Below are 24,019 nucleotides of genomic sequence, written 5' to 3'. Positions count from 1 at the left end.
CGAGATGCCAACAGAGACAGGGGGCTTGCGCACCCCTTGCGGTCAGCTGCATGGGGAAAAACAGCCCCAGGCCGTCTCCCCCTGTGGACAAAGAATGAAGAGGAAAGCACTGGTCAATTGACCCAGGGGGCCCATTAGGTTACAAGACAGGTTGCAATGTGAGCATCTCTCCAGAGCTGGCAGATTCGAGCACACTCAGTGTACGTTCAGAACCTTTTAAATAAATCCCTTTTTATGAGCAATTATATTTATTTCTTAGTGCAGGACTAGTCAGAAAACCTAATTTAGACCAGATGATTCAGAGGATGATACACCTTGCCTTTCAGCTTCAGGGGAAGAACAGCAACCATCTGCTCACGTGTTGGCCAGGCACAGCTCCCCACGGGAACAGGGAGAAGGGCCTTCGGCCGGAGCGCGCTCCCAGGGACTGGAAGAGCAGCCAGTCAGCCATTGCTCTATTCCCAGAGCCACTGAACCCAGAGGCAGCCTCCACAGAGTATCTGCTTGTCCAAGCAGGTGGGGAAACGACCACGCCACTCAATAGGTCTGGAAGACTCCTACCATCTCAACTTTAGTTTACACAACTGTTAGCATTTCTTGTTCCAAGCACCTTTCACATCAGGACTTGAACTGATACAAAAGGGATTTTGTAATCCACATGGAATTCAGAAACAAAACCAGTAAATTACATATTTATTTCAAGCCTGATAATGCCTAAAAACCTCTGTGCTATGTTTTGCATACATGAGAATAGTTGATTCAAGTACATTTCATGTTTTATGAAATTCTCATGAAACCTGATACAGTAAGCTGATTCTGTAAAAAGAAAAGCTGAATTATGAAAAGCAAACATCTTGAAAGACTGAGAAAGAAGTGAAAAATAGTTTCCTATGTCTTTGAAATGGATCATATAGGACTGAACTATGTACAATTTATCAACCACCTTAGGAAACATAATGCTGATGCAAGCAAAGTTGAGGGGGAAAAAATGATCATTTCAGGATTTTCATCCAAAACCTAACTTAATACAGTGTTTTTTTGTATATCCATCCTTACTCGATGGCTCCTATCCTAAGGCCACTGCCAAGTTTCTTGTGGTGAGGGGCCTCAGCTGGAGCCCGCCCTCCCCCAAACTGTAGTTCTCTGCATAGGACACGATGCATGAACACGTGAAGCAGCAAATGGTGAAGATGAGCCAAAACCATCTTTGGAGAGGAGCAAGACTTGTCCCAGAGCCCTTGTGCCCCCTTTATCCATGTCAGACTTAACCAGCATGATCACCCCAACATGACCCAAATGATGCTTAAGAGCTTCCCTTGTTCTCCCTGAAGCTCAGCCCAATCTGAAGACCACCATGGTTTCTCATGACAATGGCATACTGGAAAACACTGAATTTTTTTCTGAATCACCTTCTTTAGTTACCTATTTGTGTACAGCAGAGAGCCCTTTACTTGAATGGACGTGAGTGTCACCAAAGCTGAGAGACCCAAAGGAACCACCACCAGCTGTGAGCAAAGGGTCTGAGCAGACCATGGGAGAGGCTCACACCCAAGCAGCAGTAGTGGCATAGAGGAGAATTCAGTTTGAATGGATGGCATGTGGTTGCCTAAAGAGCCCACGAAGAAAATCTGAAGTCAATGACCTTATGAAACCTTTCTCTAACACCCCAGCAGAGACCTCTGCCTCTTGAGTATTCACATGGTATCTTGTACCAATTTGAGCATGTCCAGATGGCTTTGCATTGTGATTCTCTGTATGTGACCAAATTTGTTTTCTGTTGCTGTAGAACAAACCACCACAAACTTAGCAGCTTGAAACAACACGTATTATCTCACAATTTCCATAGGGCAGGAATCCAAGCACAGCTTAGCTGGGTCCTCTGCTCAGGGTCTCACAAGGCTGCAATCAAGGTGTCAGCCGGGACTGTGGTCCCATCTGAGGCTTGGGGTCCCCTTCCAAGCTTATGTGGTTGTTGGCAGCATTCATTTCCTTGCAGCTGGAGAACTCATGGCAACTTGCTTCTTCGAGATCAGCAGGAGAGTCTCTGACTTCTAGACTCTCTTTTAGGGATTCACCTGTTTAGGCTCATCCCACCCAGGATAATCTCCCTTTAACTGACTCAAAAGCAACCCATTCGGGACTTTACATCTGCAAAAACCTTTCATCTTTGCCATATAATGAAACAGTCACAGTTCCCTGATATTCCCACATCCGTCAGAATCACAGGGGCCATCTTAGAATTCTGCCTATCATAGTGTGCATGTCACTTCCCTTACTAAATTCTAAGCTTGCTCTCCTTAATACCTTATTCTTGGACTTAGAAGCACAACTTGTAACTGTTTGGTGTGTACTCTTCTCTACTACCCTATACTCAGAGCCCAATGTGACTGACTCATAAGGTAATCAAGTCACACTAATAAATGAATGGACCAGTTGACCCATCTTTATTGAGGTCTCCAACGATAGAAAAATTGGGACCATGAACTGACAAAAAGCACTGAAATCTAGAATTTGGGAGAGATCAATCTTAATGCAACCCTCCAATTAAGACCTGAGAAGCTGAAAAAGATAGGAAGGAAACATGGAAAAAGGGATGTAAGGCAGCAAAATGCATGTGGTGAGAGAAACTATTCAGACCATTGTTGGTAGTTTGATACCAAGGAAAGTCAGGAAGGCAGCAGAGGCAGCCCAGCCAGTGTGCACTCTTGTTGTGACTACCAACTTACTTCTCCAGCCCTACCTTGCTTTGACCAAGGAGTCTAAGCTCATGGTGTCCTGGCCCTCAAGCTCTGGAGAAACAGCAAACCCACCACTGTCTCCTGTGCTCCTGACCTCACCACGTACATATGAAACCCTGGGTAGAAACCAATTCTCAGCTGTGCTAGTCCTCTGAAATTCTATAGATCAACGTGAACATCAGCCCCTTAATGATGGGCAGTTCATCCTCCTTTTCAATGACTTGGCTGGGTTCTGTGTCGGGCAACCAGATGGCCTTCTTTGATGCTGAACCATGACAATATGTACTTCGTGATAGCCTGGGAATATTACAGCAACTAGGACAGAGCACACACAAGAGGGAGAGCCAAGCAGCTCTATTTTCATTCCCCATCTGCTTTTTATTTTTTACCGAGAATCACAGAATCTTAGAACTAGAAGGGATCTTAGAGATCACCCAGCTTCACCCTTCCCCAAACCTTACAACTCTAACAGGTCATCTGGCCTCCACTGGAGCATTCCCAATGCAAAATAGTGTATTCTGTCATTAGAAAATTAATTGGCACACACCTGTCTGAAATCAACCCAACCAAGATTCTGAAAACCCCGAGGATTCCCCAGAATAAACAAATACCATATATAGTATTCCTATTCAATCCCCACCTCTCAGGCTGTTGACAGACATCACTAATCAGTTGTGGCACTCTTTTCTGCTGATGCTGGATGTGGCTTCAGAATCCTCAACAGAATGCTCCAGAAAGTCACCACTGATCAGTTTATGTTGGCAAGAGAAATAAACGAATTTTCCAACTCTGTTCTTGGAGTTTGTCTTCAGTCAAAAACCACTTTCCTATAACTCCTACCCATTGCCCCTAATCTGCCTTTAAAAGCAACAATTTTGTCCCCTCCTCCAAAAACAGCCCCTTACTTATCTAACTACATCTAAAACTTATCCCCCACTTAAGCCCCCACAGGCTCAAGGCCAGCTCTAAGGAAGAGTTACCTAGAAGGGAAAGGAAGGGAGCTCTAATACTTGGCTGATCAGGGCACTCCAGTCATGTTTCTGGGAATTCTGGAGCCAAAAAGGCACTGCAGGCAGAGATGCTGGTGTGCAGCAAGGGGCTGTGGGGGCCATTCTGCCTGCAGGAAATGGCTCCAGAAAGGAGTCAGGCCAAACTAGCATAGGAATGGCTTTGGGGGAATCCAAGTTTAAAGAGCTGGGAAAGGAGAGGCAAGGCAGAGGAATCAAGAGATAATGTGGTTGAGATCATGAGAATATTGAAAACCAAATCAAATGAAAACCCTCCAAATCACACTTCATCATTTACTATAATACTACTATCTCACCGTTTCACATCTTAGGATCCTGCAGGCCCAATTCTCAATATAAAGTACATGCTGCCGACAATCACTCATAAAACACGAACACCAAGACAGAGTTCCCTTCCACTCATTCATTTGTTTTTTCATCAAATATCTGTTGAGCATCTAACAAGGGATCAAGAAGCAGGCTAAAGCCAGGGCTACAAAAGCTATGACGACACGGTTCCTGCTACCAAGGCACTTCTGTTTCAGAGGCAGGTAAATAATTCCTTGAGATATAAAATGGGTCATACAATGTAAGCCACTTTGCATGTATTTTATTTGCAGAAATCATTTGCTTAAAATTAAGCTATATACCATCTTGACCTACTGACCTAGCAAAATTATCAAAAGGAAAATTCAGTAACTTGGCATTCTTTTCTAAGTACTGAAAACAAATCAACTCATGCTATAGTTCTTCAGGAACAAGAGATCTGTTGGGCTAAAGCTTCAAGATGAGCAGACATGAGCTCTCTCAAACTCTTAGCACAGATCAGCAGCTTCCTTGAGTGTCATGAGCTCTCTTCCCTGGAAACGTTCTATCATTCGTCTATCCTCTCCTTCAGGCAATCTTGCTGAACTCCTAAAATGAGCCTGGCATCAAGGATGGAAACTGACAAGAAGGCACCCAAATATCACCCACAGAATTATCCTAAGGTCTCTGGTCCATAGCAAATGCTTAACAAATACAATCAGCGAGGGAAGTGTCAGGGCCAAGCTATGCACAGAGGACCCAAATATCAGGGGCAAAGAAAGGTCTCCTGCAGAATATCGTACACAAGCCCCATCCTGAGTAAGAGCAGGAATCAAGGGATAAAGTGTGAAGCAGGTGAGGAAGGGCCTCGTAGGCAGATGCCCCAGTCAGAGACAATGCTGAAATGGACTGGACAGACACATACCCTGCAGGACCAAGGTGGGTGCTATGCACAGAGGAGAGCAAGGTCTCCATCCTGAGGATGAGAGGACCCTCTGAAGGATCTACACCAAGGACTGAGGAGACCAGATCGGCACTGCAGAAAGTCAACCCAGGCAACGGGGTACAAAATGGCCTAGAGAGTAAAAGCAAAGAGACCAGTCAGGAGGCTGGTGGCACAGATTGCGAAGGAACAAACGATGGTCTGAAGTCAGAAACTAGAACTGGGAACAAAAATGATGAAAGCACTTGAAAGAGTGAGGGGCAGAGAAGTCCAGATGTGGTGATTGATGATTACAGAGAAGGAGGCAGTGGTCCTGAGCATGATGGAGGACTGCTGTTCACAGACACGATGAATGGGGCCATGGGAGTGCTGACCAAGGAGTAAAGATGGATTAGGTTTGGACATAGTGCACTCGGGACACCCAGGACATGGCTGACTCTGCAGGTCTGGAGACCTTGCACACAAGGCTGGCAGGGGAAGCCACAATGCGAGGAAGAAGAGTAGCATCCTGCTGGGAGGCTGGCCCAATCTACCAAGAGATCCCCAAACTCCAGAAAGCAGGGATCTCTGAACATGGCAACTGACATTTCCCCAGCAAATCCTAGGCAAGAAGATAATTTTAATCCATGTTTGGGGCTGGGTTTAAAATTTGCTCAAGACATTCTGTTCTATTATAAACCTGAATTTGTAGTAGAAGCCCTATAAAGGAGATCACATGTGAGATTGGGTTACAGCCAAGGAAATAAAGATTATGATTCAAGGTACCCCTAGCCTGCAGTTCTTCTGGAAAAGTCTACTGAGCAAGGAGGGAAGGATGGGGTGAGGAGGCACATCTTCAGTATGAATAGAGTGGAAAAATTCCTGATGAACACACAGCAATGAGATTTGGTTGTGGAAAATTCCACACACACGAACGGCCAAGTAACTCTGTTTGTCTTTCTTCTATCTCATCTCAGATAAAAGGAAGAAGATGGAGGTTTCTAGTGGAAATGAAAATTCTGGAGAAATCTCTCTGGCTGAAACTGTGACTGAAAGGACTCTTTAGATCAAAGGACTCAGAGATGTGACAGCAGAAAATTTCAAGTTTCTTTTTTTTGTTTTGTTTCATCTGCAAACTTGCCTGAATTTCTGGAGGGCTATGATTCTATATAAAATGCAAGGTGGTCTGTGAGTTCAAGCCCCGCCATTGGGCTCTGTGTTGATAGCTCAGAGCCTGGAGTATGCTTCAGATTCTCATTCTCTCTCATTCTCTCTCCCAAAAAGCAAATAAACATTAAAAAAAAATTGAAAGTTTAAAAAAATGCAAGGAAATTTTTATTTTTTTTATTTATTTTTTTGGAGAAACAGAGAGAGCATGAGCAGGGGAGAGGGGCAAAGGGAGAGAGAGAGAGAGAGAGAGAGAGAGACAGAGACAGAGACAGAGACAGACAATCTTAAACAGGTTACACAGTCAGCATGAAGCCCAAGGCAGGGCTCAATCCCATGGCCCTGGGATCATGATCTGAGCTGAAATCAGGAGTCAGGTGCTCAACCGACTGAGCCACCCAGGTGCTCCAAGGCAAATTTTAAAGAAGCATCTAGTAAGTCCAGGAATTAATCAAGATTAAACTACGATACAAATATTACATAAAACCATTCAACTCTACCATTTCTTATAAGCAAAAATGGTCCCGTCAGCAATTTCACCTGATTCAGCCTAGATGCTCCATGTTGAAAATAGTGTTTGCCAGGTAGACCTAGCAGTCTACTGCTTTGTAAAGACTGCTTCATGCAAAGCATTCCTGTTACTACATAATGTTTGCTATATTCAACAGTATTAATGACTGATTTTTACTTCAGGAAAATTAACGCTTGAAAGATAAACCTTATTAACCCTAAAGCAAAATTACCAGGAAATAAACATTCTCTAATTACAGGGGAACGGGGAAACACTGGGGTTAGAGGGAAAATCAAAATCATGTTTACAGCTGAAGTGTCCACGTAGAGTTAGAAACTAAAGGCAAGCAGGGGCGCCTGGGTGGCTCAGCTGGTTAAGCAACTGACTTCGGCTCAGGTCACGATCTCACGGTTCACGAGTTCGAGCCCTGCATTGAGCTCTGTGCTGGTGGCTCAGAGCCCAGAGCCTGCTTCCAATTCTGTGTCTCCCTCTCTCTCTGCCCCTCCCCTGCTCATGCCCTCTCTCCCAAAAATATATAAAACCTTTAAAAAAAATTGAGACAAAGAAACTGCAGGCAAATAGCCTACTGGCTGCCAAATGTGGTGAGGGGCTCAGGCTGCAGCATGTCACCTGCAGTCTCTCCCAGTAACTTCCTCTCCCACCTGAGCACGGAGAGGAAAAACAAAGGGCACTTTGTCTCATCGGAGGTCAGGACCCAGCTCTGGTCTCTCACTGCCTCCTCGAGTTTTTCTCCTCCTCCTGACACATCCATTCCTATGTATGGCCCTGCAGACCAGGGCCGTGCCAAGGCACAGACCACCAGCAATAATGATTCAGTAACGTAACCAGAAAAAATGGCACCACACAAGCAGCCTCCAAGCTATCTTCCTACCAATCTACCCAGATAACCAAAGAGAGGCGCCAGTGGACAAGAGATTCCATCAGCCGTGAGATGAGGGGTAGCCAATCACACACTGCTGGTTCTGAGGCCCATCAACATACATAAGAGATTGCCGTGGGTTCAAGGGGAACACTGGGCCCAGCATCCAATTCCCTATTTTGGAAAACGCAACATTATAGAAGATCATGGAGAAAAGTTGAACAAACCCACAATAACGCATGATCTGGGCAGGCCAAGGAAGAGACGTGAACTGCCCCAGTGTGACCCCATTTTGGGCCTCTGTGCACAAATGGACTGGAAGGGAAGGACAGAACTGCATCTCTCAGCTATTCTCTGACTCAGTTTTTGTTGTTGTTGTTTTAAGAGACAGAGAGAAAGAGAGAGAGAGAGTCAGAGAAAGAGAGAGAGAGAGTCAGAGAAAGAGGGAGAGAGAGAATCCCAGACAGACTCTGTGCTGCCAGTGCAGAGCCTGACACTGGACTTGACCCCACAAACTGCAAGATCATGACCTGAACCAAAACTGAGAGTCAGATGCTCAACCAACGGAGCCACCCATGTGCCCCTCGCTGACTCAGTTTTTTTAAAAGGGGTGCAGGCCTGATGCAGGGTAGAAATGGCAGGGGGACAAGAGGGCCACAGATGGGACATTCAGAGTGCTCTGGGGGTGCCACTTCTGCCACCATACACCAATAGCAGCAGCCAGAAGAATTCAGCCTCCCTCCCCAGGCAGGAAGGGCTGTGGTTTTCCCAGCACTGACCAAATTTCTCAGCAGTGTGGCTGGTTCCGCCTGGAGGCCACATCACCAACGGCATGCCAAGTGCGTGAGCAAAAGGATTAGGTTGAGGTCAGACACAGCCAGGGCACAGAGAAGGTTAGATGCCAAAAGCATAGGTTTCAACATGGGGAAAGATAAAACCAACAAAACAAGAAGACCATATCCTCCAGCTTCAAGCGGCCCACCTTTGGCCGTGGGTTGGCGAATGCCCCAAACCACCAGACCAAACCTCCATCAGGCAGGCTACTGGCCTAAGTGCAAAAAGAAAAGATTCAGACATGTAAATACAGAGGAAAAGGAGCTAACTCTCTCACTGTCTTCACCAAGTTATTGCTACAAATAAGGAACCCCGGCCCCAGACACAGAGTGTCCCTGTTTGCAGCAAAAACACACCCAAGGGTGGGGGCATGGTGAGCAAGACCCTTCCCAGGAGACAACACTCCAAAACCCAATTTACGAAACAAGTAAACAAGAAAAAAAAAACCCAAACAACTTTCTCACTCTATCAATGTGGGAAATATCAGGCCCAGTTCAAAAATAAGATGAAACAAGAATGAATATAAAACATCCAAGAGGATGGGGCACCTGGGTGGCTCAGTCGGTTAAGCGTCCGACTTCGGCTCGGGTCATGATCTCACGGCTTGTGAGTTCGAGCCGCGTGTCGGGCTCTGTGCTGACATCTCAGAGCCTGGAGCCTGCTTTGGATTCTGTGTCTCACTCTCTTTCTGCCCCTCCCCTGTTCACGCTCTCTGTCTCAACAAAACATTTTAAAAAATTTAAAAAAAAACCACCCAAGAGGAGTATACACAAAATTCTTTACCAAAGTCAAAGGAAGTAGACATCTCACACAAGAGTCTGATGCACACATACTGGAGTTTTACTCCTGAGGAAGATTTGCCCCAGGGACACAGAAGGGCATGTAAGCAGTAGTTTTGAATTTTCAAGTAAAGATGTCAATTCTTCCCAAATTAATCGACAGATTTAACACAATGACAACCAAAATTACAAACCACTTTTTAAAAAGGAGTATAAAATTCATTGTTAGTAATAAGGGTGCCCTAATCACCAGGAGTAACAAAGATCACAGAGAAGGATCACCCCAGGCCTGGAGTAAATGAACAGAAAGGAACATGGGTGGGAGCATAAATTTCCATATCCTTTCTCAGGACAGTGATTCAATCCCAAACAAGGTGCACATGTACGTACCTTCTAACACAACAACTGTATCCTCAAGACTTTCACCCCAGGTAACATACAAGCAACTCCCAGAGGGTTGCAGGCTACGAGGTGTTATCAGTCTGCTGAAGCTGCTGTAACAAATACCACAGACTAGGGGTATAGGCAGCAGAAATTTCTCAGTTTTGGAGGCTGCAAGTCCAAGATCAAGGTGTTGGCATAACTCATTCCTTCTGAGACCTCTCTCCTTAGCTTGTCTGTCTTCTCCCTGGGTGTTCACATCCCCCTCCCTCACAGATCTGTCTTTATCTCTTTCGATAAGGACACCAGTCATACTGGATTGGGGTCCACCCTAATAACCTCGTTTTAAGCATCTCTTTAAAGGCCCCATCTTCAAATACAGTCTTATCCAGAGGTCCTGGGGGTAAGACTTCAGCAGACGAATTTGGGGGAAGTACACAATTCAGCCCATAACAGGTGGTTACTACATTGATATCATTGACTATTATTGATAATAACTGTCAGAGTTACAACTCAATCCTTTATTCAGGTCTTTCTATGAGCCCTGTAACCTTCATAACACTCCTAAAATTAGATATCTCCCTGGAAGCTGCACTTTAAAGAAGTTAAATAATTGCACCGAGGTCTAAGATATGTCACAAAGCCAGCTTCCAAGGTGTGTATTTTCAAGCCACTCCCTTCTGGCAGACACAGCTGACAACGTATTTAAAGGACACTTCATTTTTGCAAAAGGCATGTGGGAAGCAGGCATGTATATATGTGAGTAGAAAATGGTTTCCATCTTTGTTCAGTAGGATTATAGGTGATTTTTATGTTTTTTTCCTTTCTTTGCCATTTGCTTTCCATACTCTTGTGTGTCCACGGACTGCACAATGAAAAGCAATTGTAAAAGGCTATTTCTGCTTTAAGAAAAATCTGTATATCACTCAGTTTTACTCTCTTTTCTTTTCAGACACGTCCATCTTGGATTGTCTCTATTCTGCTGGCCTTGACACTCTGACATTCTCTCTGGGTCATACCTGGATCCCTCCTTTGATGCATGGACAGTGAGGACTTTCTGCCGTTGAGTCCAAGGGACATGATTTAGGACATGAAAGCCTTGCTTTTATCACCTTACAAGTGCAACCAATGCAGCAAGTCTCCAACAGGAATCTTCTGGTCAACATGCTCTTGCCTCAGTCAGCGACTCCACCTACTCTCAGCCTGTTTCCCAAATTCAGAACTTTGGATGGAAATTCAGACTGTAGGATGCCACTACCTGTGTGGTGCCAGGATTTCTCTCCCCAGATATTCACATAATAGCTTGGATGGGGAAGGCAACAGAGGACAGTGCTGATCGCGTATTAAGAAACGCCACGGTGAGGGGCACCTGGCTCAGTCGGTTAAGCATCCGACTTAGGCTCAGGTCATGATCTCGCTGCTCATGGGTTCAAGCCCTGTGTCACGCTCTGTGCTGACAGCTCGGAGCCTGGAGCCTGCTTCAGATTCTGTGTCTCCTTCTCTCTCTCTCCCCATCCCCCACCCACTCATGCTCTCTCTCCCTCAAAAATAAACATTAAAAAAAAAAATGCCAGGATGGGATAGAATAAAAAAAAACGTCGCGTTGGACTTGAGATCCAAGTTCACAAAGCAGCAACGACAGCACAACATATGCCCAGCTAGGACAGAGCTAGACTCTTCTACTTTACATCACTATAACCCTGGTTTCACAGATTGCGATTTCATTAGGCATGTGATTTCACATGCCTCTGGGGCACAGAGGCAACAAAGCGGAACAACCCAGGGGCAACACACAAAAGAGTGGTGGAAACGGAGATCAAGAGAGCCCATGAGCTCCCTGTGAAGGAAACTGCTTCTTCTAACTCTCGCTAATTATGGCCATGCAGCAATAAAGACCCTGTGTTGGCCTGAGCTTTCAGTTTTACAGAAGAAGCCATATATCCATAATTTTATGTCCAATCCCTCAATTCTTAAACGTTCATAACTGGGCCACCTGGGTGGCTCAGTCTGTTAAGCTACCGACTCTTGGTTTCACTCAGGTCATGATGAGTCCTTCAGTTCGGGCCCCACATCGGGCTCTGTGCTGACAGTGTGGAGCCTGCGTGGCATTCTCTCTCCCTCTCTGTCTGCCCCTCCCCCTGCTTGCATGCTGTCTCAAAATAAATAAACATCAAATAAATAAATAAAAACGTTCATAACTATTGTAAAAAATTTTGAACATACTCTATGAGGCAAATAAAACACCTGCAGGTTCAGTCTGGCCTCATGGGGTGCCAATTTGTGCCAGCCATCATGATTCCCTCCTGGGAATAGTCCCGGTCATATGGACTTAGCATGAGGAGGGACATCTGATGAGAAAGAACTCCATCACTGACAGTGGCTTCAACCCCCAAGGGCTGGTGACAGTCTAGGGGGTGACCCAGATACCTGTGCAACTGTGTCATCCACACCAAAGTCTGGCCACGTGGCTGCCATGATTGATCCCTTAAGTCCTGACCAAACATCCTGATGTACTCATCTCACAAGAGGAAGGTTCCTCCAACACAGGTCAGGTGTGCCCCAGGACAAGCGTAAGGGAGTCAAGAGTAAGGCCCGGCCATTCAGGAGTAAACATGGTACCAAGGACCTGAGCTTGGTTCAGGAGGTGAGTAGCTCCCCACTTCTGCTCCCATCCTCCCACTTTGGGGCCGGCTTGGGCCCCTTCCTATGCTCCCAGCCTATAGTCTGAACCAAACCTCTGTCCTCCTCCTTTGTTCTGAAATGCCAAAAACACAGACTTCTAAGTTCTGCCAGGGTGGAAGATTTTGGTTTAAACACCATTTGTTCATTTTGCACCACCACCTAAGATCACAAACCTCTTTGCACTCTGTCTATAATGTGTCTTTTCCAGATGACGCTGGTGCTGACAACCTGCCCCCCTGCCCCCGGGCAGAAGTCTTGAACCTCATTAAGAGATCCCCTGACATGGAAGGCATTTTCCCCCCAGAGTAGAATACAGTTAAGTGATATTTGGCAGGGCACTGAAATCCTCTGGTTCTGGTTTTCCCAAAGCTACCTGAAATCTGGATGTTGTTGTTTTGTTTTTTTTTTAGGTCAAATGTTCTGATTTTTCAATGTTGACAGGCATGAAAACATTTTTTAAGATGCATTATAGGGACAAACAAAATATCTGCAGTTTTCTCCTAAAATGAAAGGGTTGAGCTATAGGAGTTCTAAGACCTTATCCACCTCTGATAACGACAGTGGTGTTTTTTTGATTAATGGGTACTTTGCTTCAGGTGAAATGATCAAATCAGACTTCTCCATGTAAAACTAGCCCTTAAGAGGCAGCTTCCCTTGAAGTACAGCCAGAAAAGGCAGCTGATCTCACGGATTCTACTCATCTCTTTCTCATCCCCCACCCCCCGCCCCGAAGCTGATCCCCTCATACATACACACATAATCTCTAAATATGTAAGGTGTATGAGATACAACAGGTGAAGTGGCCAGGGCATGCCTGTATCTTGCTGTCATCGTCATGTCCCCAGGGCTTAAAGGGGGCCCCCCATGAAGGCTCAGTATGTGTGCAGAAAATTCCCAGGAATATACCATTCGAGGTCCTACTTGAATAAGAATAATTGCGAGGTACAAAATTCCACAGGAGACTTATATTAAATACTGGCTATCTTGAAAAACTTTAGGTCATTAGCTAGAACCATCCAAGAATAATAAGTCAGATAAATATTATTTCTGCATGTTGTGCATTTAGACTTCTTCCCAGCAGCTGGCTCACATTTTCAGAGAGCACTGGGCTACACCATAACTCAAAACCTATCTTTACTGCTCAGCAGATACATCCTCTACTAAAAGCAACACATTCCTAGGCCTTAAAAAAAAAAAAAAAAAAAAAAGCTGACAGACAGCTGAGCACAAAAATAAAGATAAATTAATCGAGTTCTAAAAGCAGATGTGGAAAGCACTGGGTTCTCCAAATGCTCGTTTCCTTTGGATCTGGGGGACTCACACATGGTCCCACAGAGCACAGCTCCTGAGGTAACTTCATGAAGGCACACCCTCCCTGACAGGATTTTGACCACCAATCTACTTTTGAGGTTATAAGACTTTACAGTGATGCAGTTCTGAGGCTCTGGGTAGAGGTCGGTCAGCTCTTCTCCAGCAGCTGAAGTGCACACCCCCAGCCACCTGACATGTTGGGCTCTCACACTGTAGGCCATGATACTTCTACTCTAACAGCTCCAGGGCCCACAGGGGTAAGTTGGCTTACCCCACCCTGACAGCTCCTTCCTAGGGAAACCACAACAAAGGTGCTTGCCCTCTCCCTCTGCCTCATGACTGACCCCCATGCTTCTCCTGAGTGGCCTCCGTGGGGCACTCTGTGTTCTCCCCAGGAAACTGTGAGTTACAAAGCTATAAAACACTTTGCACTTTCTCTCTGGATCTGCATCTGGCCTCGCCATACTTCACCCAAGGTAACAGGGTTGAAATGAGGTTAAACAAAGAGGCAATTCAAAGGTTGTCCTTGATTGCAAATGTCTGGTGTTCTGCCGGCGGCTGATCACCATCTAAAAAAGCCTACAAGAGAAGTTCTTCAAAGTCAGGAAGGGGTGACTCAACATGCGGGCTGAGAAAAATGATAGTTTCCTTATATAAAAACACAAAAGTCACACCCTGAGAAATCTGTCATTTACATCCCTCAGAAGGTACCTTCCTGGCATGGATTCTGGTCAGATACATCAAAATGTGCTGATGTTTGCACACAGCGCCCTGGTCACACCGAGTCTACTGAGACTTAGCTCGAGCGAGGCAGGCAGGGAAAGGCACCTCCATTCCATGGAAAACAGAGTGCCTCGTAAGTAACCTCAGTGGAGGGAGAATTTGTTCATTTTCCAGGGAACATCTGGGGAGCTTCTGGTCTTCAATCAACAAACACAAATGGAGAGGAAAAATCTGAAGGCAAGGCCCTAGTGGTGGCAATGAAAGGGTGGAGCCTCCTGCTATTTTAGGAAGAGAGGTCTGCAGCAAGGGTTTGACCTCGGTGGCATTTTCTACACAGACAAGCAGCACATGGGTGACAGGACTCTCCCCTGGTTGTGTTTGGGTATTCTGATTCTTAAAAACGTGGCAGTTGACTTTGGCACTTTCCCAGTACTACAACTGCAAGTTAATAAACCATTGCCAGTTTAACGAGAAGCATTAAGGTGGAGAGCCTCACTAAAGTATTCTACATCAGTAACATCTTTCCCGACCAGGCAACACAATTCACACAGTTCACCATTTGGGGGCCTTGTACAGCCACTGAGATTACCCTGCCCTCAGTCAGGAGGGAGTGAAGGCTGAACTCTTTCCTCCTAACTTGGTCTGTGTGGCAGGCACTGATGATCGTCAGGCCCAGAGCCACCCTGCCCTGCCCTGAGAGTCCAGAAAGCCAAGTCATCTGCCAGCCTCCTTTGCAGCTACAGGTGCTCATGTGACCCAGTTCCAACCTGTGGGAGACGTGTACGAGGGGCTTTCGACAAAAATGTGGCCTTCTTGCTAAGGGCTGACCCCACCTACCAGGGCCATCCCCCTCAACCCAGGCTTGGCTGTAGATCAATGTGAAGGTTTACACTGATGGTTTACCCCATAAAAATACACACACACACACACTCCTAGATGAGGGTCACGAGAAATTAAATACATAGATGGTTATAATATTCGTTCTATAGAGGGGTGTGTGTGTGTGTGTGTGTGTGTGTGTGTGTATGTGTGTATACTTTAAACATAACAAAAAACCCTACTGTGTGGACCCACTATTCAGAATTAGGTAATTTTAGATTTATTTCCTTCCAGGAGGTTCAACTTATGAACATCCATATGTCAGGTAGAAAATAAACTAGACAAGTTTCCCTTGTCCTTATCTTGGTGCCTTCCCCCCCTTCTAGGTATTGGACCCGTGTGAAACAAAAGCCTAGGATGAGAATCTCTTCAGACACCAAGCTGCACGGACAGGCAACAGTGGGACCAAGTGTGCGGTTCATTTGTCTACACAAATCCCACAAGTTTCCATGTTTTCATTATGGGGAGAGAAATCATCAAATTCATCCTGAAGCCATCTCTACTGACAACTTGTAATGAGGATCAACCACACGCCCGGGAAAAGATTGAAGATGGGTAGAAAGAGGCGACTTCCCAGCCTCCCCAGCACCATGGAGAAGCAGAAGGCTGAGGAACACTCTCTCACACACACACTCGGCATTTATCAAGAAGAACAGAAACCATGACCACTGCCTTGAAAATATGTCCTTAATTTTTTTTTTCTTAACGAGCCCTAAGTTTTCTTTCTCGCTTTTTGCCTCTATGGCTCCCCAGGGACAGGGTCCAAGAGGGCAGGACTCAGTTCGCTGTGCTGGGTACCAAGACAGGTCAGGAGGTTTCTGCTCAGGGTAAAACACAACAGGAACTGCAGGAGACAGTTTCACTTTGCCTGTCTCATTCAAGCCTGACCATGGATATCTGATACTAAATCATGTTTCATGCACTTGTCCTTCACCCAAGGGAAAAGGAAAAGCAGTATGTCCCCCCTATGTGAACAGGGAGATAAAGCTGTGGGGTTGCAGGTATACGTGAAGAGGAGACGAGATGTTCCCTCCGGGCCCAGGCATGACCCCTGCTTGACCATGCCCAAGAGAAAGGGACTTGATTGGGTAACTAGTCCACATCTTTGAGTCTCAAATCTTCCAGTTGTAAAAATGGAAATAATATTGAACTACATTAAATCTCTCCTTTGACCTATAGTTCAAAACTGTTGATAGCAGTCATTTCTTAGAGTCCAACCTAATAATTCCTGCTCTCCCTTGTCACATTTTTATGGGATCAAGTAAAACTATTTATATGAAGGTGGACAAAAATACTATAACCAAAGAGCATTAATTTTATGAACGGGAACAGTAATCAGTGCTTCAAACACCACATGTACCTCACTTAAAAAAAAAAATGAGGGGCACCTGAAAGTCTGACTCTTGATTTTGGCTCAGGTCACGATCTTCTGGTTGGTGGGATAGAGCCCTGAGTCAGGCTCTGGGCTGACTGCACAGAGCCTACTTGAGATTCTCTCTCCCCCCTTTCCCCCCACTCTCTCCCCGTCTCTCTCTCTCTCTCTCTCTCTCTCTCTCTCTCTCTCTCTCTCTCAAAAATTAACATTTTTTTGAAAAATGAAATTATACAGATAGCTTTCCAGAATCATTCCTTAAAATCCAAGTTGTGGGCCCACCCCAAACCTACCGAGTCACAAACATGAAAACCCAGTGAGGAATGTATGCTTCTGACAAGCATTCTCAGTAATAACCCAAGTTATTGATTTCCCAGGAAAGAAATTGGCCTCTTTGGTTTGGGGTGACTTTCTGCTGAAATGCAGGCCCCCATAGTGTGTTTCTTTCCTCACCAAATAAAAGGGATTGTAGAGAACCTCCTGAGAAGGAGTATTTTCCTTAATAACCAGGAAGAGGTGTGAGGCAAAATTGAGCTCAGTCACCGATTAGTTACCAGGAAGTGATAAAACCTGAAGAAAGTGTCATCTTTTGCTCGGGGGTGTCTTTATCATCTCACTCTGTAATCCAAGTCTTTTTCAAAGCTCTCAGTATCGAAGTTTCTGGAAGCAATGCCAGGGCCCCCTTGCAGCGGGCACATCAGAACTTACCCCTCAGAATGTAGTTCTGATAGTTCTGGTCTGCCTCAGCTCCCACCTTGATCAAACACGTCAGACCTTCAGCCACTACAAATTCATGCACCAAATCCTTGTCATCCTGGGCAGGAAAGGAGAGAGAAAAAAGACTTCAAATACTGTCCCAGTCCATGCTCTGTCCACGCTGTTAAAACTATGTACGAGCCTTTGAAGCCAGACTGACCTCTAAAGAGTGTTCTGCTCTATTCAAATGAGGCATCTTAACTGTTGCCAGAGGAATTTTACAACCAGTCTCCACGTTGTTGTTTGCCAAAGACCAATTATTGCCTTCTGGGCAATCTAATAAAGATAAAGCAAATGAATCCCCTGTCAAGAATATTTATAGTGTTCTGTTTTTCATTCTTCAAAAATCACCAGGCTCTGCTTCGCCACAGGTCCCTCGGGATGGGCCACATGAAGCTTGCTGGGTTTTAGCAACAGGAAACGTTCGATTGCAGCACAGACCATCAAGTGGCGGATTCAAAGCCACTCGTGTGTTCCAAAAGACCGTCCTTAAGGTCAGTGGTTACAAGGGTCTTGCACATGGTATCTAAGTGAGGAAGAAGTTTCTCCTCCTCCCAAGTTGCGTTGCAGGACAAGCCAGGAGGCACATGACCAGCCGTGCATCTGGATCAACCAAATCTGTCTGCAAAGGGGCCGCCTCAGGAGGCCGCAGGAAGTCACAGGAGGCAGGACGTGGAAGGAATCTCAGGGACCATCTAATGCAGTGGTTCTCAAAGTCAGGTGCCCAGACTCACCGGCAGCATGAGCATCACCTGGGCACTTGTTACGAATGCAAATACCCCAATTTACTGCATAGAAAATTCTACCATGAGGCTCAGCAATCTGTGCTTAACGCATCCCCCCAGGTGACTCAGAGATGCTCAGATGGTTCTCACCCCTGACTCCTTCACATGAGGATCATCTAGGGAATCTTTAAAAAGAAATACGAAGCAGGACCTGCCCAGATGAATTGCATCACAATTTGAGGGCAGGGCTCTGGCTGTGAATAACTTCCCCAGGAAATCCTTAAGGGCAATCACTTCGAGGACCATTGATCTAAGCCTACCTTCTCTTTACAGAAGACTCAACACTTGGGCTGAGATCACCTATGTCCAGCCAGCGCCCAAGCCCAATCATTTTCTGCAGTACCAAGTTCTACAGAGCTCTATGAGAGGGATTTTTCCACTACTGTCTCAGGAGATGTCCTCAATTGGACAATGCCTGGTCTCAGAGGCAGCTAGTGTAAGACTGGAACATTCATCTTCAATTATAACAACAGAGCAAAAATTAAAAAAAACCTCAGTGATGTAAATAGTAGGAAGCTTAATGGAATAATGAATGGTTATTATTATAGGAATGGTCAGCAACCATAGTTTATCTCCAAAAAAGAAAAAAATAATTTAGACAAATGGGCATAATTCTCCTGTCCCTATGTGAAATCAGCCCCTCATTTTGACTTTATGGCATTTTCCAATTATATGGATGGAGGACTTGAGCTAAATGTGGGCAGGCCAGGCGAAGGCTCCCTTTGAACCAAGAAAACACTCTCAACGTTCAGAGGGCACTGGTGGGGGTGGGAGATGCTTGTGCCCTGAAGGTAATGAAAGACAGCTGTGTTAACTCAGACTTTAAGATAATCACGGCTTTAGAAGAGAAAATGGGACAATATCATGAGTTTTTGGAAAATTACTTTACACTCGTATGTATAAAGGAAATAAAAATAATTCTCCCTCCATCCATATCCTTTTCCACCAGCATATGTGAAAAGTGAACATTTAGATGAGCTCATGTCTAGTCAGAAGGTTTTTCCAAGCATGTAACAAATGTTTATTACTTGAACTAAAGCTAGATTCATACATGACTTCATGGTGAAAAAGTGAGAACAAGCCCTCGAGAAACCACTCAAGCTAATCACTAATATTAATACAGCCGAGAGTTGGCTGCCGGGCCAAGGTACTCAACAACCAAATCCTCCAACCAGGAAGACAGTGTTTATGAAGATTCAGAACCTTAACTAAAACGTATGGACATATGTAGATAAGGCACTTAAGAAATAGGCATTTGTGGCTAATAAATTGTGGAGAATGTCTTCCAAATTGGCAATGTAGGAGATTTTGAACACATACCCTAAAATATTTAGGCATTAATAAATGATATTTAAAACACTGGTTTCCAACTAGAATGAAATCAGAACATTAACACCAACTGATCAGGGATTGTCCCTGCATTTCAGAATTTTCTACACTAGCCATACTTCAACCTGTGATCTTTTGTTTTTCTTTTTAATGCTCATCCGTCAAGGAAAACTATTCAGCTCAATGCAAAAGACCAATGGCTTGGTATTTTACACCCTTATACTCTTAAGTTCCAGAAAGAAGCCCTGCATGTAGAAAACACAAGATGACTGAAATGCAGACTATGGGTATGGGAGAAGGTGATCCAAGCCCCAGACAGTTTACGCCTATGTATCCATTCAATACCCAATGATGCCTGCCTGGTTTAGAGCTATTGACTACATGATACCAGCAAACGCTGCTCAAAACTATCCGTGTGATGAATAAATGGCAGAAATAACATCCCTGAGAATTCAGAGTTAACACCACAGAACTCAGTGAAGGAATGTGCAACAAGACCTCAACCACGTTCATTTTGTTTTTGAATTTTTTTTTCTCCAAGGAAAACTTTAAACATATACAGAAGAAGACAGAACAGTTGAGTGACCCTCAGGTGCCAGTCAACTCCTACCAGTCCTGTTTCCCTTACCACCCCATATTAATTTGTCTGTCTGCTGCTGCCCTATTAATTTAAAGGGAATCCCAGACATCACATCACTTAATCCATAAATACTCCAATAAGCATCTCCAAAATACAGAAACTCTTTTTAAAGTTATGTACTCACAATAAAAAACTGATGCTTTAATATTACTAAATGTCCAGTCTGTGACCAAAACTCCAATTGTTTCATAAATACTGTTCCGTTTTTTACATTTTGTACCAGGATCCAAACAAGATCCACATGTGACATTCAGTTGATAAGTTTTAAAGGTCTTTTTAATTCATCTTTTTTGTTTTCCTTGAAATGTAGGTGTTAAGGAAAGTAGGTCATCTGTCCTGTAGAGTAGCCTACAGTCTGGACTTTATTCATTACACCACTGTGGGGAAGATTAGCATGTGCCTCTATCCTACATCATTTTTAAACTGGTACTGCACAGGAGGACATGAGGAGATCCAGAGTTGAATTTGTTGGCTTTAGCACACCACCGATGGGAGTGCGAATTCCCATGAGGAACGACACACAATCTGGCCTTATCTCTTTTCCACCATGTCAGCGCAGGCATTGATGTTCAATACCCAGATCAATTTACATAGGGCTACAAAACTGTGATATTTTAATTCTATTATTCCTCCCCATTAGCTAGAAGATTATGGTAAACAAAACTTCCGTTCAACTACCATTCCATTACCCTAAAGTTTACATAGAGAAGGGTACAATACCTAGGTATTTTATTATGTTTAGTGCAATTGTAAACCTCCTGGAAGAAAACATAGGTGGTAATTCCTTTGACAGCAGTCCTAACAACATTTTTCTAGACATCTCCTAAGGCAAGGGAAGCACAAAAGCAAAATTAAACCATTGTGGTTATACCAAAATAAAAAGTCTTTGCACAGTGAAGGAAGCCACCAACAGAGCAAAAATGCAACCTATTAACTGGTAGAAGTTATTTATAAATGATATATCTGATAAGGGGTTAATACCCAAAATATATATAGAACCTATACAACACCAACACACACACACACACACACACACACACACACACACACACACACAATTTGATTTAGAAACGGGCAGATGACCTATAGATACTTTTCTAAAGGAGACATACAGATGGCCAACAGACACATGAAAAGATGCTCATCACGCATCATCAGGGAAATGCAAATTAAAACTATAATGAGGTATTACCTCATACCTGTCAGAATGGCTAAAATCAAAAACAGAAATGACAGGGGTTGGTGAGGATGTAGAGGAAAAATGGAATCCTCGTGCACTGTTAGTTGGTACAGCCACTGTGGAAAAGAGTACGGAGGTTCCTCAAAAAATTAAAAATAGAGTTACTATATGATCCAGTAATGCCACTACATGGTATTCATCCAAAGAAAATGAAAATACTAATGCAAAAAGATATATATACTCCTATGCTTATGGTAGCATTATTTACCATAGCCAATATATGGAAGCAACACAAGTGTCCACGGACAGATGAATGAATAAAGAAGATGTGGTATATCTACCTATATATAGACATATACATCTATATATACACATACATATATACATACAGTGGAATATTACTCAGCCACAAAAAAGAATGAGATCTTGCCATTTGCAGCAACACAGATGGATCTAGAGGCTATAATTTTAAGTGAAATGACTTGAATTTAAGAAACAAAACAGATCCAGAGTAAAAAGTATAGACTCAAATACAGAGAGCTGGTGGTTGCCAGAGGAAATGTAGGTGGGGGGATGTATGAAACAGGGAAAGGGAATCAAGAACAGTATAGATGAGCATATAAAATTGTTGAATCATTATTTTATACACCGGAAACTAATATAACACTGCATATTAATTATACTTGAATTAAAAAATTTTTAAAGGCAAAGGGTAAGATAAATGTGAGATTCTTAAACTTTACCCTTTTTCAAAATAATCAGCTGATTCACTAGCATCTTCCTAAGGTGACCTATTCATCATTATTTTTTATTATCATTATGAACTCATCAATGCCAACTTTCTCGATGTCTTTCAATCCATTGTATTTATCATCCTTATTGATGTTGCTATTTTCCAACCACCCAGAAGACCCTTCAACATGCTCCTGAGTTCTTTGTTCTTTTGGCAAGAATCCTAGCAGGACCTGATACCGTCCTTGCTTTAAGGGTTTTTTTTTTGTTTGTTTTTGTTTTTTTTACGCATTTCCTACTCCAGACTTCGAATCAGCTATTTCTCCAAGGATCTATTGTTCCTTTCAGTATCTCAACATCACAACCTTGGGGCTAGTGGTGCTTTAAGTAATAGGCTGACCATTGTTCCTAGTGCTTTTTAGTAAACTTTGAGCTGGAAATATGCTTAGTTGCTTGTTAGTTAGACAATAAACACCATGGGTTCATGCTGATACTTTCAATTAAATTCAGGAATACAGAGTTCTTAACCTCTTTTACCTTTCTATCTCCTTTTTCCTCACACTTCAAGAATCTTAATGCTTAACAACTCTAAGAATGACCAAATTAGAACACATACACCAGTCTTAGAACAGCAACACAACACCAGCAGCAGCAATGGGACTATTGCAAACAGTTGACTGGGTGTGTGGTTCCTTTCGTTCTTAGAATATATCTACTCAAAGCACACAAATCACAATGTTTTAAAGTCACTTGGAATAACTAACTCCTCTCTCTTCAGTTTCTGCCACCAACTGGATACTCAATGAGATGAACACAGGTTTTGAAAGAAGTCAAAGCTGAACAGAAACATCAGGCAGGCTGAGGGACTAAATAAATTAGGACGAGGAATGGCATGAGCCTGGCCTTCTGGTGGTACAGTGAGGGTCCAGCCCAACTGCAGCTGGGGATCTGAGTTAAAGAGAAGGATGTCATCAAAGGTAAATAAGTTTCATTTTGTTTGGCTAAGGAACAAGGAGATACAGATGGAACTTTGGGACAATTAGTATAGTGTTTACTAAATTAGAAACCAGAAAGACTAACGACATACACATCTGCTAGAAGGCTATCCAATTCACCCATTGCTTACACAGCCCCAGATACTGTGCTTGGCCCCAAAGACCCAGGGATGAAATCCAGGGAGCTTGCAGACAGCTAGACTCAGACAAGTACCGTAAGTTCTATACTACAAGTAAGCTCAGAGAACTTCAAAGGTATTTGGAGGCACTGGGAGGACTCATTTAGGGAGAAGGGCACTATCAAGAGGAGACACCAGGAGGTCAACCGAGAGACATGGAGAGTGGATGTGGGGTGGCAACACATTATGGGATAGAAGCAATAGATCCAGGGGAAAAGGTGCAGAAAAGGAAGGGTGCAGCTTGCTCCCAGAATGCACCCATGAATAGAATTCAAGATGCAGCCAAGGGCAGAGAATTGGGCAGCAGAGGCTTCTACGAGGGCTTCACGTTAGACTGAGAAATTCAGATGTAATCTAGAAGGCTACATGGGACCAGCAAGAGAAGGCCTTCCTCAAACCCCTCTGGTACAAAGAACAGACTGAGATGGAGAGAACCAAAAGCAGGCAGTGCCCATGGACAGATGTTGCCATTTTTCCAGAAGAACCGGTCTGAACCACGGTAGACCCCAACTGCAAGGTGTTTCGGAGACGTTGCAGCATGAGGAGCAATGACAGGGTAGGTTCACCACCATAACTGTTGGAAGAGCCAAGAGGCTTCACGTCCAGAAATGTTAACACTGAGAAGGGACTCTGCCCTGGGAGAAGGTTAAGGGCATGACTGAACACATTTCAGGAACAATGGGATGAGAATGTGCAGATGGGATGGATTGTTGGCCTTTTTGCCAGTCCCCTCTCAGGAAGACATCCATGAAGTGGAACTGCCACTCTGGCAGAACTATCACTGACAGGGGTGCCTGGGTGGCTCCATCAGTTAAGCATCCGACTGTGGCTCAGGTCACGATCTCATGGTGCTTGAGTTTGAGCCCCGTGTCAGGCTCTGTGCTGACAGCTCAGAGCCTGGAGCCTGCTTTGGATTCTGTGTCTCCCTCTC

The 24,019-nt window shown here is 44.2% G+C and overlaps 1 protein-coding gene across 7 annotated transcripts in view; it reads right to left on the bottom strand.

Annotated features, from left to right (window-relative positions):
* The window catches only part of FHOD3 (formin homology 2 domain containing 3), a 468,838-nt gene that overhangs the window by 244,792 nt on the left and 200,027 nt on the right, over positions 1-24,019 (bottom strand). For all 7 annotated transcript variants that reach the window (XM_060613641.3, XM_060613642.3, XM_060613644.3 and 4 more), the window contains exon 5: positions 17,201-17,306. In XM_060613641.3, the coding sequence (XP_060469624.2) occupies positions 17,201-17,306 (106 nt within the window). The remainder of the gene's footprint in view (positions 1-17,200; positions 17,307-24,019) is intronic.

The sequence above is a fragment of the Panthera onca genome, chromosome D3, assembly GCF_046562875.1.
Source record: "Panthera onca isolate mPanOnc1 chromosome D3, mPanOnc1 haplotype 2, whole genome shotgun sequence".
Taxonomy (NCBI): Eukaryota; Metazoa; Chordata; class Mammalia; order Carnivora; family Felidae; genus Panthera; species Panthera onca.
Note: the sequence above shows the minus strand (reverse complement) of the source record. Positions and strands in the feature narration are given on the sequence as shown.